This window comes from Pseudophryne corroboree, chromosome 9, assembly GCF_028390025.1.
Source record: "Pseudophryne corroboree isolate aPseCor3 chromosome 9, aPseCor3.hap2, whole genome shotgun sequence".
Classification (NCBI taxonomy): domain Eukaryota; kingdom Metazoa; phylum Chordata; class Amphibia; order Anura; family Myobatrachidae; genus Pseudophryne; species Pseudophryne corroboree.
The window spans coordinates 271,514,312-271,529,909 of NC_086452.1; the positions used below are offsets into that span (position 1 = coordinate 271,514,312).

General features: G+C 47.0%; 1 protein-coding gene across 1 annotated transcript in view; it reads left to right on the forward strand.

The window, feature by feature from the left end:
• The window catches only part of PDE4DIP (phosphodiesterase 4D interacting protein), a 1,081,329-nt gene that overhangs the window by 225,246 nt on the left and 840,485 nt on the right, over positions 1-15,598 (forward strand). Inside the window, exon 4 of the mRNA XM_063940306.1 lies at positions 10,197-10,363. Within this exon, the coding sequence (XP_063796376.1) occupies positions 10,197-10,363 (167 nt within the window). The remainder of the gene's footprint in view (positions 1-10,196; positions 10,364-15,598) is intronic.

A 15,598-nucleotide genomic window follows, 5' to 3' on the forward strand; every position in this document is an offset into this window, starting at 1 on the left:
TTGTGAATGTTTTTTGCTAATTTCGGATCTATTCCCCTGGAATAACTAGTGTCGACACAGGAATCAGAGTCTGTGTTGGTATCAGTTTGTACAACTTGTGCAAAAGATCTTTTTTGTGAAAAGGATGAAAAGGCAGAACTATTAAAAATCACATCTTCCACGGATTTTCTCCAGTTTTCTGCATGAGACTCAGACTTATCCAATCTCTTACTGATATGATTCACACTATCACGTAATTCTTTCACCCATTCAGGCTCGTGGTGCGACGGCAGCGCCACCACATTACAACTCTGTGTCCCTAAAATGGCTCCCTCAGGGGAAGAGCTCCCTGCCTCAGACATACCACACACGTGCACAAACACACCACAGACACTCCGGGGCTTATTGGGGACAGACCCACAGTAAAATCTGTCTAAAGGACACAGAACAGGATTTGCCAGCTCACAACTCAGCGCCAAGGAAAAAATCCCTTTGTCATGTACCTTGTACACAGAGACCTTAAGCGCTTATAAAAGGCCAATAATATGACTGAGCACCCAAATTACACTCTCCCCCCCCCCCCTTTTTGCAACCTGATACTTGATTCAGAAGTGGAGAGGAGAATCAGCGGTTCTTCCCCTGCAGCAGGTGGGAGAAAATGGCGCTGAACAGTGTGCTGGCTGCCTGAGGAAGAAGCTCCGCCCCCTGTAATGGCACGTTTCCCCATAGAGCTAATTTTTAATCTTTATACTGGCGGGGGTGTAGGACTGTGCCACAACATCATATGCTACCTTTTGCCAGTGAGACTTGGTTTCATGCTGCCCTGGCCGCCCCCCCCCCCCCCCCCCACACCCACACACACCCTGCACCCTGCTGGGCTCTGTGTTATGGGTAGCATGCTTGCGCAGCGTTCCCGCTCACTGCGCGTTACCTTAAGCCACCACGATGACCAAAGGTCCTCTCTGCAGATCTCCGGTAACGCTACTCACCAGTCTTTCTGACTTCTGGCTCTGTTAGGGGGGTGACGGCGTGCTGTGGGAGTGAGCGCATAGCCGCAGCTAGTGTTCAGTACCCTTCAGGAGCTAATGGTGTCCTGTCAGCAGAAGCAGAGCCATGAAACTATTTAAGAAGTTGGTTCCTACTTCTTCCCCCTAAGTCCCACGAAGCAGGGAGACTGTTGCCAGCAGTCTCCCTGTAAAATAAAAAATCTAAAATCTAATATAAAGTCTTTTAGTAGAACTCAGTAGAGCTCCACTAGAGTGCGACCAGTCTGCCTGGGTACATTTTCTAAACTGAGGTCTGGAGGAGGGGCATAGAGGGAGGAGCCAGTTCACACTCTGAAAAAGTCTTAAAGTGCCCATGGCTCCTGCGGAACCGTCTATACCCCATGCTACTAAAGTGGACCCCAGCATCCTCTAGGACGTATTAGAAACACTGATTTGGAGAGGGAAAGAGCAGATGTCTATAGATGGAATGTATAAATTTGAAGTGGAGGAAGTCCACCAAGGTGAGCAAATTCCTCCAGTGTCGCTTGGCAGTTCTTGGCAGAGTCCACAGCAGAAGGGTGCTATTGTTTTGGTATGGGCAGGAAATAATGACAACGGGAAGATAAGTGTGTTATCTATCTATCTATCTATCTATCTATCTATCTATCTATCTATCTATCTACAAAGAATTGTACACACACTGGCCCTCATTCCGAGTTGTTCGCTCGGTATTTTTCATCGCATCGCAGTGAAAATCCGCTTAGTACGCATGCGCAATGTTCGCACTGCGACTGCGCCAAGTAACTTTACTATGATGAAAGTATTTTTACTCACGGCTTTTTCTTCGCTCCGGCGATCGTAATGTGATTGACAGGAAATGGGTGTTACTGGGCGGAAACACGGCGTTTCAGGGGCGTGTGGCTGAAAACGCTACCGTTTCCGGAAAAAACGCAGGAGTGGCCGGTGAAACGGTGGGAGTGCCTGGGCGAACGCTGGGTGTGTTTGTGACGTCAACCAGGAACGACAAGCACTGAAATGATCGCACAGGCAGAGTAAGTCTGGAGCTACTCAGAAACTGCTAACTCGTTTGTAATCGCAATATTGCGCGTACGTCGGTCGCAATTTTAAGAAGCTAAGATTCACTCCCAGTAGGCGGCGGCTTAGCGTGTGTAACTCTGCTACATTCGCCTTGCGAGCGATCAACTCGGAATGAGGGCCACTGTCCAATTGGATTCAGACAGCTGCTCACCAGTTGTGGGCGGGCTGCCCCAACAATAGATCAAAATTATTGTGAAAAAAAGAGAGGAAATGGGAGCGCTGGATGAATCTAGTATATATTTTTTATTAAAATATTGTTATATTAAACACATAAAAATACAATACATGAACTAGCCTAAAGATAATGAAAAATTAATATTGTATAAATATATATAGGACTGCCATATCTCCTGAACCGATATGAGTAAGAAAAACTCTAATAAACCTTTATTAAGAGCTGCACTGGTGCTTCATAAAAATCAGCCGTGCGTCCATGCGGCTATGATCCACTCAATGAAGGACTTCATCTGACTGCTGCATTCTCCTGACACTCCGCGAGCCGTATCTATTGAGTGGATCATAGCCGCAATTAAACGGACTTTTCACCAGCGGCTGGAGAATCTGCTGCTTCATTTTACTGCACCGCTGCACATCCTAATTGGTACAGTACCCTTTAGCGGAGAAAAACAACCGCGTTCGAGTGGATGGTTCACTGGCGACGTGACCAGCTGTACTTTCATTTGCACAGAGCCGCTGCAAACCCGGCTTAGTACAGCGCCTTTGACGGAGAGGCTCTCACATCAGGTGATATACTACAAGTGAATTTGACCATCACCGTCTATTTGTCACACAATAATACAGCGCCGGTGTCCGCATTCTCAATACTGGGACACTGTTTGCCAATGAGGCTCTTTTGTGTATAAGGAGAAGAGAGACTGTACATTAAACAGTGATCTATAACAGAGGTACCTCTCATCAGTCTCCTTCCTATATGTATTTCAGCTCGTGGACGCACGGCTGATTTTTATGAAGCACCAGTGCAGCTCTTAATTAAGGTTTATTAGAGTTTTTCTTACTCATATCGGTTCAGGAGATATGGCAGTCCTATATATATATATTTATACAATATTAATTTTTCATTATCTTTAGGCTAGTTCATGTATTGTAGTTTTATGTGTTTAATATAACAATATTTTAATAAAAAAATAAGAATTTACTTACCGATAATTCTATTTCTCATAGTCCGTAGTGGATGCTGGGGACTCCGAAAGGACCATGGGGAATAGCGGCTCCGCAGGAGACTGGGCACATCAAAAGAAAGCTTTAGGACTATCTGGTGTGCACTGGCTCCTCCCCCTATGACCCTCCTCCAAGCCTCAGTTAGGATACTGTGCCCGGACGAGCGTACACAATAAGGAAGGATCTTGAATCCCGGGTAAGACTCTTACCAGCCACACCAATCACACCGTACAACTTGTGATCTGAACCCAGTTAACAGCATGATAACAGAAGGAGCCTCTGAAAAGATTGCTCACAACAACAAAAAACCCGATTTTTGTAACAATAACTATGTACAAGTAATGCAGACAATCCGCACTTGGGATGGGCGCCCAGCATCCACTACGGACTATGAGAAATAGAATTATCGGTAAGTAAATTCTTATTTTCTCTAACGTCCTAGTGGATGCTGGGGACTCCGAAAGGACCATAGGGATTATACCAAAGCTCCCAAACGGGCGGGAGAGTGCGGATGACTCTGCAGCACCGAATGAGAGAACTCCAGGTCCTCCTCAGCCAGGGTATCAAATTTGTAGAATTTAGCAAACGTGTTTGCCCCTGACCAAGTAGCAGCTCAGCAAAGTTGTAAAGCCGAGACCTCTCGGGCAGCCGCCCAAGATGAGCCCACTTTCCGTGTGGAATGGGCTTTTACAGATTTTGGCTGTGGCAGGCCTGCCACAGAATGTGCAAGCTGAATTGTACTACAAATCCAACGAGCAATCGTCTGCTTAGAAGCAGGAGCACCCAGCTTGTTGGGTGCATACAGGATAAACAGCGAGTCAGATTTTCTGACTCCAGCCGTCCTGGAAACATATATTTTCAGGGCCCTGACTACGTCCAGCAACTTGGAATCCTCCAAGTCCCTAGTAGCCGCAGGCACCACAAATAGGTTGGTTCAGGTGAAACGCTGAAACCACCTTAGGGAGAAACTGAGGACGAGTCCTCAATTTCGCCCTGTCCGAATGGAACATTAGATAAGGGCTTTTTCAGGATAAAGCCGCCAATTCTGACACGCGCCTGGCCCAGGCCAGGGCCAACAGCATGACCACTTTCCATGTGAAATATTGGCCCTCATTCCGAGTCGTTCGCTCGGTATTTTTCATCGCATCGCAGTGAAATTCCGCTTAGTGCGCATGCGCAATATTCGCACTGCGACTGCGCCAAGTATCTTTGCTATGAAGAAAGTATTTTTACTCACGGCTTTCTCATCGCTCCGGCGAACGTAATGTGATTGACAGGAAATGGGTGTTACTGGGCGGAAACACGGCGTTTTATGGGCGTGTGGATGAAAACGCTACCGTTTCCGGAAAAAACGCAGGAGTGGCCGGAGAAACGGGGGAGTGGTTGGGCGAACGCTGGGTGTGTTTCTGACGTCAAACCAGGAACGACAAGCACTGAACTGATCGCACAGGCAGAGTAAGTCTGGAGCTACTCTAAAACTGCTAAGTAGTTTGTGATCGCAATATTGCGAATACATCGGTCGCAATTTTAAGATGCTAAGATACACTCCCAGTAGGCGGCGGCTTAGCGTGTGTAACTCTGCTAAATTCGCCTTGCGACCGATCAACTCGGAATGAGGGCCTTTGTAACTCCACAGATTTAAGTGGTTCAAACCAATGTGACTTTTGGAACCCAAAACTACATTGAGATCCCAAAGTGCCACTGGAGGCACAAAAGGAGGCTGTATATGCAGTACCCCTTTCACAAACGTCTGAACTTCAGGGACTGAAGCTAGTTCTTTTTGGAAGAAAATTGACAGGGCCGAACTTTGAACCTTAATGGACCCCAATTTCAGGCCCATAGACACTCCTGTTTGCAGGAAATGTAGGAATCGACCCAGTTGAATTTCCACCGTCGGGCCTTACTGGCCTCGCACCACGCAACATATTTTCGCCAATTGCGGTGATAATGTTCTTGCGGTTACATCCTTCCTGGCTTTGATCAGGATAGGGATGACTTCATCCGGAATGCCCTTTTTCCTTCAGGATCCGGCGTTCAACCGCCATGCCGTCAAACGCAGCCGCGGTAAGTCTTGGAATAGACAGGGTCCTTGCTGGAGCAGGTCCCTTCTTAGAGGTAGAGGCCACGGATCCTCCGTGAGCATCTCTTGAAGTTCCGGTTACCAAGTCCTTCTTGGCCAATCCGGAGCCACGAATATAGTGCTTACTCCTCACCATCTTATCAATCTCAGTACCTTGGATATGAGAGGCAGAGGAGGGAACACATACCCTGACTGGTACACCCACGGTGTTACCAGAGCGTCTACAGCTATTGCCTGAGGGTCCCTGGACCTGGCGCAATACCTGTCGAGTTTTTCCCAACGGTTTATAATCATGTGGAAGACTTCTGGGTGAAGTCCCCACTCTCCCGGGTGGAGGTCGTGCTGAGGAAGTCTGCTTCCCAGTTGTCCACTCCCGGAATGAATACTGCTGACAGTGCTATCCCATGATTTTCCGCCCAGCGAAGAATCCTTGCAGCTTCTGCCATTGCCCTCCTGCTTCTTGTGCCACCCTGTCTGTTTACGTGGGTGACTGCCGTGATGTTGTCCGACTGGATCAACACCGGCTGACCTTGAAGCAGAGGTCTTGCTAAGCTTAGAGCATTGTAAATGTCCCTTAGCTTCAGGATATTTATGTGAAGTGATGTCTCCAGGCTTGACCATAAGTCCTGGATATTCCTTCCCTGTGTGACTGCTCCCCAGCCTCGCAGGCTGGTATCCGAAGTTACCAGGATCCAGTCCTGAATGCCGAATCTGCGGCCCTCTAGAAGATGAGCACACTGCAACCACCACAGGAGGGACACCCTTGTCCTTGGTGACAGGGTTATCCGCTGATGCATCTGAAGATGCGACCCGGACCATTTGTCCAGCAGGTCCCACTTGAAAGTTCTTGCGTGGAATCTGCCGAATGGGATTGCTTCGTAGGAAGCCACCATTTTACCCAGAACCCTTGTGCATTGATGCACTGAGACTTGGCTCGGTTTTAGGAGGTTCCTGACTAGCTCGGATAACTCCCTGGCTTTCTTCTCCGGGAGAAACACCTTTTTCTGGACTGTGTCCAGGATCATCCCTAGGAACAGAAGACAAGTCGTCGGAACCAGCTGCGATTTTGGAATATTGAGAATCCAACCGTGCTGCAGCAACACTACCTGAGATAGTGCTACACCGACCTCCAACTGTTCCCTGGATCTTACCCTTATCAGGGAATTGTCCAAGTAAGGGATAACTAAAATTCCCTTCCTTTGAAGGAATATCATCATTTCGGCCATTACCTTGGTAAAGACCCGGGGTGCCGTGGACCATCCATACGGCAGCGTCTGAACTGATAGTGACAGTTCTGTACCATAAACCTGAGGTACCCTTGGTGAGAAGGGTAAATTTTGACATGAAGGTAAGCATCCTTGATGTCCCGAGACATCATGTAGTCCCCTTCTTCCAGGTTCGCAATCACTGCTCTGAGTGACTCAATCTTGAATTTGAACCTCTGTATGTAAGTGTTCAAAGATTTTAGATTTAGAATCGGTCTCACCGAGCCGTCCGGCTTCGGTACCACAACAGTGTGGAATAATACCCCGTTCCCTGTTGCAGGAGGGGTATATTGATTATCACCTGCTGGGAATACAGCTTGTGAATGGCTTCCAAAACTGTCTCCCTGTCAGAAGGAGACATCGGTAAAGCCGACTTTAGGAAACGGCGAGGGGGAGACGTCTCGAATTCTAATTTGTACCCCTGAGATATCACCTGAAGGATCCAGGGGTCTACTTGCGAGTGAGCCCACTGCGCGCTGAAATTCATTGAGACGGGCCCCCCCACCGTGCCTGATTCTGCTTGTAAAGCCCCAGCGTATACTGAGGGCTTGGCAGAGGCGGGAGAGGGTTTCTGTTCCTGGGAACTGGCTGATTTCTGCAGCCTTTTTCCTCTTCTGTCACGGGGCAGAAATGAGGAACCTTTTGGCCGCTTATCCACGAAAAGACTGCGCCTGATAATACGGCGTCTTCTCATGTTGAGACTGAGGCGACCTGGGGTACAAACGTGGATTTCCCAGCTGTTGCCGTGGCCACCAGGTCTGAAAGACCGACCCCAAATAACTCCTCCCCTTAATAAGGCAATACTTCCAAATGCCGTTTGGAATACGCATCACCTGACCACTGACGTGTCCATAACCCTCTACTGGTAGAAAAGGACAACGCACTTAGACTTGATGCCAGTCGGCAAATATTCCGCTGTGCATCACGCATATATAGAAATGCATCTTTCAAATGCTCTATGGGCAAAAATATACTGTCCTTATCTAGGGTATCAATATTTTCAGTCAGGGAATCCGACCACGCCAACCCAGCACTGCACATCCAGGCTGAGGCGATTGCTGGTCGCAGTATAACACCAGTATGTGTGTAAATACATTTTAGGATACCCTCCTGCTTTCTATCAGCAGGATCCTTAAGGGCGGCCATCTCAGGAGAGGATAGAGCCCTTACAAGCGTGTGAGCGCTTTATCCACCCTAGGGGGTGTTTCCCAACGCACCCTAACCTCTGGCGGGAAAGGATATAATGCCAATAACATTTTAGAATTTATCAGTTGTTATCGGGGGAAACCCACGCATCATCACACACCTCATTTAATTTCTCAGATTCAGGAAAACTACAGGTAGTTTTTCCTCACCGAACATAATACCCCTTTTTGGTGGTACTCGTATTATCAGAAATGTGTAAAACATTTTTCATTGCCTCAATCATGTAACGTGTGGCCCTACTGGAAGTCACATTTGTCTCTTCACCGTCGACACTGGAGTCAGTATCCGTGTCGGCGTCTATATCTGCCATCTGAGGTAACGGGCGCTTTATAGCCCTTGACGGCCTATGAGACGTCTGGACAGGCACAAGCTGAGTAGCCGGCTGTCTCATGTCAACCACTGTCTTTTATACAGAGCTGACACTGTCACGTAATTTCTTCCAACAGTTCATCCACTCAGGTGTCGACCCCCTAGGGGGTGACATCACTATTACAGGCAATCTGCTCCGTCTCCACATCATTTTTCTCCTCATGCATGTCGACACAAAAGTACCGACATACAGCACACACACAGGGAATGCTCTGATAGAGGACAGGACCCCACTAGCCCTTTGGGGAGACAGAGGGAGAGTTTGCCAGCACACACCAGAGCGCTATATATATACAGGGATAACCTTATATAAGTGTTTTTCCCCTTATAGCTGCTGTATAGTTAATACTGCGCCTAATTTGTGCCCCCCTCTCTTTTTTAACCCTTTCTGTAGTGTAGTGACTGCAGGGGGAGAGCCAGGGAGCTTCCCTCCAACGGAGCTGTGAGGGAAAATGGCGCCAGTGTGCTGAGGAGATAGGCTCCGCCCCTTTATCGGCTGCCTTATCTCCTGTTTTTTTATGTATTTTGGCAGGGGTTAAATGCATCCATATAGCCCAGGAGCTATATGTGATGCATTTTTTGCCATCCAAGGTGTTTATTATTGCGTCTCAGGGCGCCCCCCCCAGCGCCCTGCACCCTCAGTGACCGGAGTGTGAAGTGTGCTGAGAGCAATGGCGCACAGCTGCAGTGCTGTGCGCTACCTTGTTGAAGACAGGACGTCTTCTGCCGCCGATTTTCCGGACCTCTTCTGCCTTCTGGCTCTGTAAGGGGGCCGGCGGCGCGGCTCTGGGACCCATCCAAGCTGGGCCTGTGATCGTCCCTCTGGAGCTAATGTCCAGTAGCCTAAGAAGCCCAATCCACTCTGCACGCAGGTGAGTTCGCTTCTTCTCCCCTTAGTCCCTCGATGCAGTGAGCCTGTTGCCAGCAGGTCTCACTGAAAATAAAAAACCTAAACTAAAACTTTCACTAAGAAGCTCAGGAGAGCCCCTAGTGTGCACCCTTCTCGTTCGGGCACAGAGATCTAACTGAGGCTTGGAGGAGGGTCATAGGGGGAGGAGCCAGTGCACACCAGATAGTCCTAAAGCTTTCTTTAGATGTGCCCAGTCTCCTGCGGAGCCGCTATTCCCCATGGTCCTTTCGGAGTCCCCAGCATCCACTAGGACGTTAGAGAAATATATACTAGATTCATCCAGCGCTCCCATTTCCTCTCTTTTTATCTATCTATCTATCTATCTATCTATCTATCTATCTATCTATCTATCTATCTATCTATCTATCTATCTATCTCTATCTTAAGGAAAACAAAAAAGATATCCATTGGTGGCCATATTATTTGTCAGCCTATACAATAACTATGTTCAAGTACCCTTTATTACAATATCTGTGTTGGAATTTAAACCTTGCTATGTCTTCTGATCCTTTTTTCATCGACTGTATGAAGGTGGTCATTTCGAGTTGTTCGCTCGTTGACTTTTTTCGCAGAGCAGCGATCAAGTGAAAAATCGGCAATTATGCGCATGCGCATGGTACGCAGCGAGCATGCGCTAAGTACTTTCACACAAAACTTGGTAGCTTTACCCAAGCTCCAGCGACGTTTTTCAGTCGCTCGAGTGTTCGTAGTATGATTGATAGGAAGTGGGTGTTTCGGGGCGGCAACTCAGCGTTTTCAGGGAGTGTGCTAAAAAACGCAGGCGTGCCAGGCAAAAACGTAGGAGTGGCTGGAGAAACGGGGGAGTGGCTGGCCGAACGCAGGGCGTGTTTGTGACGTCAATCCAGGAACTAAACGGACTGAGGTGATTGCAATCTAGGAGTAGGTCTGGAGCTACTCAGAAACTGCATGAATTTTTTTAGTAGCAATTTTGCTACTCTTTCGTTCGCAATTCTGCTATGCTAAGATACACTCCCAGAGGGCGGCGGCTTAGCGTGTGCACTGCTGCTAAAAGCAGCTAGCGAGCAAACAACTCGGAATGAGGGCCAATATGCGTAACCCCCTTTAATATATGTTAATGTATTAATCCTTGTTTACACTTATAGGAGGTCAGACTCGCTAGGAATAAAACAGATCATGTGTCTGCTTTGGCTGAAGCAGAAAAAGAAAATTGCCTACAGTTGAAAAAAACAATTGATGGATTTGCTGTTGATATGACAGAGGCAAGACTGCTGCAGAAGAATTATTGTACGGCATTAGCTGAAAAGGACAGGTAACTCTTAAGCAAGCATTATTCAGTGATAAGAGATAAAACATTACAAATACACTGTATGCCAGGTTTTCATACATTTATACTACTGTATTTGTAATTTGTTTTATGAAAACATTTATTATGAGATGTGGAAAAAAATTGTATCTAGCGCCCTACTTGTTTGGGTAAATGCTGTGGCAGCAACATTGTAATGGAGGTTAAACCCAAAACCTCTATGAATATACAACGTAAAGATATACCATTGCGCCTGAGTCAATTATGGTGTTAAATGTATAGAGACGATAAATGAGTGATGTATAGATTAAGACAAATACAGATATAGTATATGTACCTGTAAATCAATGGTTAAATGATAAAATGTATCAGTATAGGTGTTATAAATCCTGTAATGGCTAATGGGCTATTGAACTGTATATAATTCTTGAAATATGATCTTCACACCATGTTCATTTGGAAATTAAAACGCGTTTTTATTCAAAACCAGTGCAATGAATGCACCTGATGCATGCATATAAATGAAAAATAATAGGTAAAGGGGGGGGGGGGGGGACAAGTGGGGTTTAGACAGTGTTTAAAGGGGAAAACAATAACGACACTCTTACTGTGTAATTGGGTTAAGAATGAAGCACACTGCAGTCCTCTGTAGTACACTCAGATCGGTGGCGTCCCACCTCTGTAGTGATTGATGTCCTTCTAACTGTTTGAAAGTCCAGAGCCAATATGGGTATATGTACAAATGTCCTGTGGAGGTTCCAGAAATGAGTGCGGGGTACCCCTGGTGGACCGCTGGCAGTGTGGGATCTTACTGGGGCTGGTAATTGTGTAATTAGGACTCCGGACGCACCGTCTTCCCCTGAGTCCTGATCAGCCGCGGTGTCACTCTAACAAGCACACCGTGGATCTCAGGGCAGTTTGGACGCGGTCACCGTCTTGGAGAGAGAGAAGCGAAAATGCTTCTAGCCCTGCTGGGCTGTCCGCTTTGCCTTTCCTCTCCTACGCTTTGCCTTCTCCTCTCTGCGTTGAAAGAAAGGTACGGGTCCTGGGCGGGATCTATCGGGAGCCAAGACAGAGCCGTGGAGATAGAAAGGAACAGAGGAAGAATGAAGGAACAGCCCATTGACCGAGAAATCATTGCGGTCACGTGACTGAACCGACCCGGAAGCAAGGAAGGCCACCAAGAGCAGCAGCAACGAGGAGAAGCGGAATCGGCTGCTGGCAAGAAGAGGAGAGACGGAGCTGTGAAAACAAGGTAAGGGACTCCGTAGGAGAGGGGAAGGCAAAGCGGACAGCCCAGCAGGGCTAGAAGCATTTTCCCTTCTCTCTCTCCAAGACGGTGACCGCGTCCCAACTGCCCTGAGATCCACGGTGCGCTTGTTAGAGCGACACCGCCGCTGATCAGGACGCAGGGGAAGACGGTGCGTCCGGAGTCCTAATTACACAATTACCAGCCCCAGTCAGATCCCTCACTGCCAGCGGTCCACCAGGGGTACCCCGCACTAATTTCTGGAACCTCCACAGGACATTTGTACTTATACCCATATCGGCTCTGGACATACAAACAGTTAGAAGGACATCAATCACTACAGAGGTGGGACGCCACCGATCTGAGTGTACTACAGAGGACTGCAGTGTGCTTCATTCTTAACCCAATTACACAGTAACAGTGTTGTTATTGTTTTCCCCTTTAAACACTGTCTAAACCCCACTTGTCCTTCCCCCCCCCTTTTCCCGATTATTTTTCATTTATATGCATGCATCAGGTGCATTCATTGCACTGGTTTTGAATAAAAACACTTTTTAATTTCCAAATGAACATGGTGTGAAGATCATATTTCAAGAATTATATACAGTTCAATAGCCCATTAGCCATTACAGGATTTATAACACCTATACTGATACATTTTATCATTCAACCATTGATTTACAGGTACATATACTATATCTGTATTTGTCTTAATCTATACATCACTCATTTATTATGAGATATCAGTGGTGAATTACCCATTTGGCATATGCCTAGGAGTGCGGCTCTTTGGGTGGTGGCACTTGTAGGCTTCTTTTAGTACTTTCAGTCCAACATTTACTGGTAAATTATTTGCACTCTACCATATATTATCTTGAGTGTAGTCAAACAGGTAAGACATACACACACTGCCATTGTAAGCTGTTCTACATAATAAGTTTGCATACACAGTTAAAAATAAAATTAAATGTCATAGTTCATGGACTTTTTATTATTATATTCAAATGGCAATCATCAAATGAGGGCTTATAACCTAACAATGAAAAAAGTAAATTAATCCTGCCCTGTGAGATATTATATACTACTATATATACATCTGTAGATACATTTTCGAAACTGCCACGTCTTAGGCAGTTTGGGGCCCTGGATTCATAGAGGTAAAATTATCAGACACAAAACATGTCTGGTTTCCATTTAATACTATCGCCCATCTCAATATAGCTGCCTAAACCGACGAAGACGCGTCAGTTTTTAAAAATGCTGCTTTGTAATTTAGCTGCAGATTAGCACATGCAAACATACATGTTAAGATGTATATGTAAATATATGTGCTGGCTTGTTGTATCCCGGGACTGCAGCGATGTGTGTATCACAGCCGCCGCGTGCCTCTGGGACTTTGCATTAGGCATCGATCAATCTCCTTCAAAGCCTGACCCCAGACTCCCATTGCCTAGGTTTCAAAGAGTCTGGGGGCGGGCTTTGAAGGACAGTGTAACTGAATGCTGCATCCTGACAGACACAGCGCTGCCGATACCTGGGGATCTGCAGCCAGCACATACATTACATATATCTCTGCATGTATATTTATTTATACATATGTGCTCCCCCCCCCGGCCCCCGCACTATGTGGTGTGAGCTGCAGCCGCCCACCACTGAACTAGACCACCCATATTTTTTTTTAAATAAACTGTAGTAAGCAATAGATTAGACTAGGTTGGGAGAGATAGAAATATTACTTTATGTTTGCTGATATGATTTATTAATAAAAATAAATTAAATGATCTAAATGCATTTAGGTTATCTTTTCTATTTAGATAACTAATACCATATATATCATTCATAACCTATCTCTTTGGGATTTCAAAAAAACTTTCTCTTACATCCTAGGATGCTGTGGTCCACATTAGTACCATGGGGTATAGACGGGTCCACTAGGAGCCACTGGCACTTTAAGAGTTTGAGAGTGTGGGCTGGCTCCTCCCTATATGCCCCTCCTACCAGACTCAGTTTAGAAAATGTGCCCGGAGGAGCCGGTCACAGCTAGGGGAGCTCCATAGGAGTTTTTCTAGTTTTGTTGTTTTTATTAGAGTTAGGCACAGAGAGGCTGCTGGCAACAGCCTCCCTGCTTCGTGGGTCTTAGGGGGGAGTAGTGTCCAACCCTGAGAGGTTAATGGCCACTATCTCCGCTGACAGGACACTGAGCTATTGAGGGTGATGATCGTTAGCCGCCCGAGACGACCGCTCACTCCCGCAGCATGCCGCCACCCCCTAACAGAGCCAGAAGATTTCAGTGGCGAGTGAGTCACCGGCCCCCACAGCAAGCAGGGAGCCGGTGTGAAGATGGCGGCAACAGGGTGGGAGCACAGTACTAACTGTGCTCCAGAGGCTCAGCGGTACATAGTGCGGCGCTATGAGGGGCGCCCCGAGCCAGCGCCTATACCCTACACTGGTCACCAAGGCTGTCAGGGACCTCGTAACGCTGCCAGCACATTTCCTCAGGCCAGTGTAAAGAAGTGAAGAGCGGGAAGCAGCGCCATGTTCAGGGGATGAAGCTTCTCCTCAGAGCGGACCCAGCAGCATTCAGCACCATTTTCCTGCCTGCAGATCCAGTACAGAGACACTGACAGGGAGTGCTGTCCCTCCACACGACTCCAACTATCCTGTGCGGTACCAGGGAGTTGTAGAAGAGGGGGCTGTAATCTTACTGTGTAGTCTATTAAGTTACACAGTCAGCGCCAGGTAGTTGTATATATCTAATATATCTACTTTGGAAGCGCTGTGTGTGTGCTGGCTCCAAGCTCTGTGTTTCTCTGTAGCATACTTGGGGTGAAACTGTGTCTGACAGTTTCCTGTGTGTGTAAGTGTTTGTTTCTCATATAGCCATGTCTAGGGACTCAGGGGCAGATGTATTAAACCTGGAGAAGTGATAAAGTGGAAGGTGATAATGCTCCAGCCAGTCAGCTCCTAACTGTCATTTTTCAAAACCAGCCTGTAACTTGGCAGTCAGCAGCTGATTGGCTGGTGCGTTATCACCTTCCACTTTATCACTTTTCCAGGCTTAATACATCTGCCCCTAAGTGTCTTATGCTGCAGAGGACATTTCCTCTCAGGAGGAATCCATTCCATGTGCACAGGAATGTAATGTTTTGTCTCAAATCCCTATTACTGAGCCTGAGTGGTTGACCTCTATTAAGGGAATGATCTTTTAGATCTCTACTAGGGTAGCTCATACTGAGACTGAAACTCAGGTATTAAAGAAGTCTATGGCTGTTTGGTCAGGTTCTGTCCCTATTCCTTCAAAATCCCCTAGCATATACCCACAAAAACGTGCACTTGCCCAGATTATGCAAGATGACACGGATACCGACTCTGACATGGCTGACGGTGATGGAGATGAGCTGAGGGGGGGCAGCATCCCTGGCTAAGGGGGTGCAGCTCATGATTGAGGCTATTAGAGATGTGCTAAACATTTCTGACACAACACCTGAGTGTCACTGACTTAGGTTGGGGGTGTTGTGGACTCGGGGGTTCTTCCGATGGTAGGGAAGAGGAACCACGGTTGGGTCGGAACAGGGATGGCCTGATATAGGTCTTCCTCATACAGGACTCTGACAGTAAGGCTTGATGAAATTATTGAAGAACTTTATTGCAGGAAGAGGACAACACAATGTCACATAACAGAGAAAAATAATAGGTAAAAGGGGGGGGGGGACAAGTGGGGTTTAGACAGTGTTTAAAGGGGAAAACAATAACAACACTCTTACTGTGTAATTGGGCTAAGAATGAAGCACACTGCAGTCCTCTGTAGTACACTCAGATCGGTGGCGTCCCACCTCTGTAGTGATTGATGTCCTTCTAACTGTTTGTATGTCCAGAGCCAATATGGGTATATGTACAAATGTCCTGTGGAGGTTCCAGAAATGAGTGCGGGGTACCCCTGGTGGACCGCTGGCAGTGTGGGATCATACTGGGGCTGGTAATTGTGTAATTAG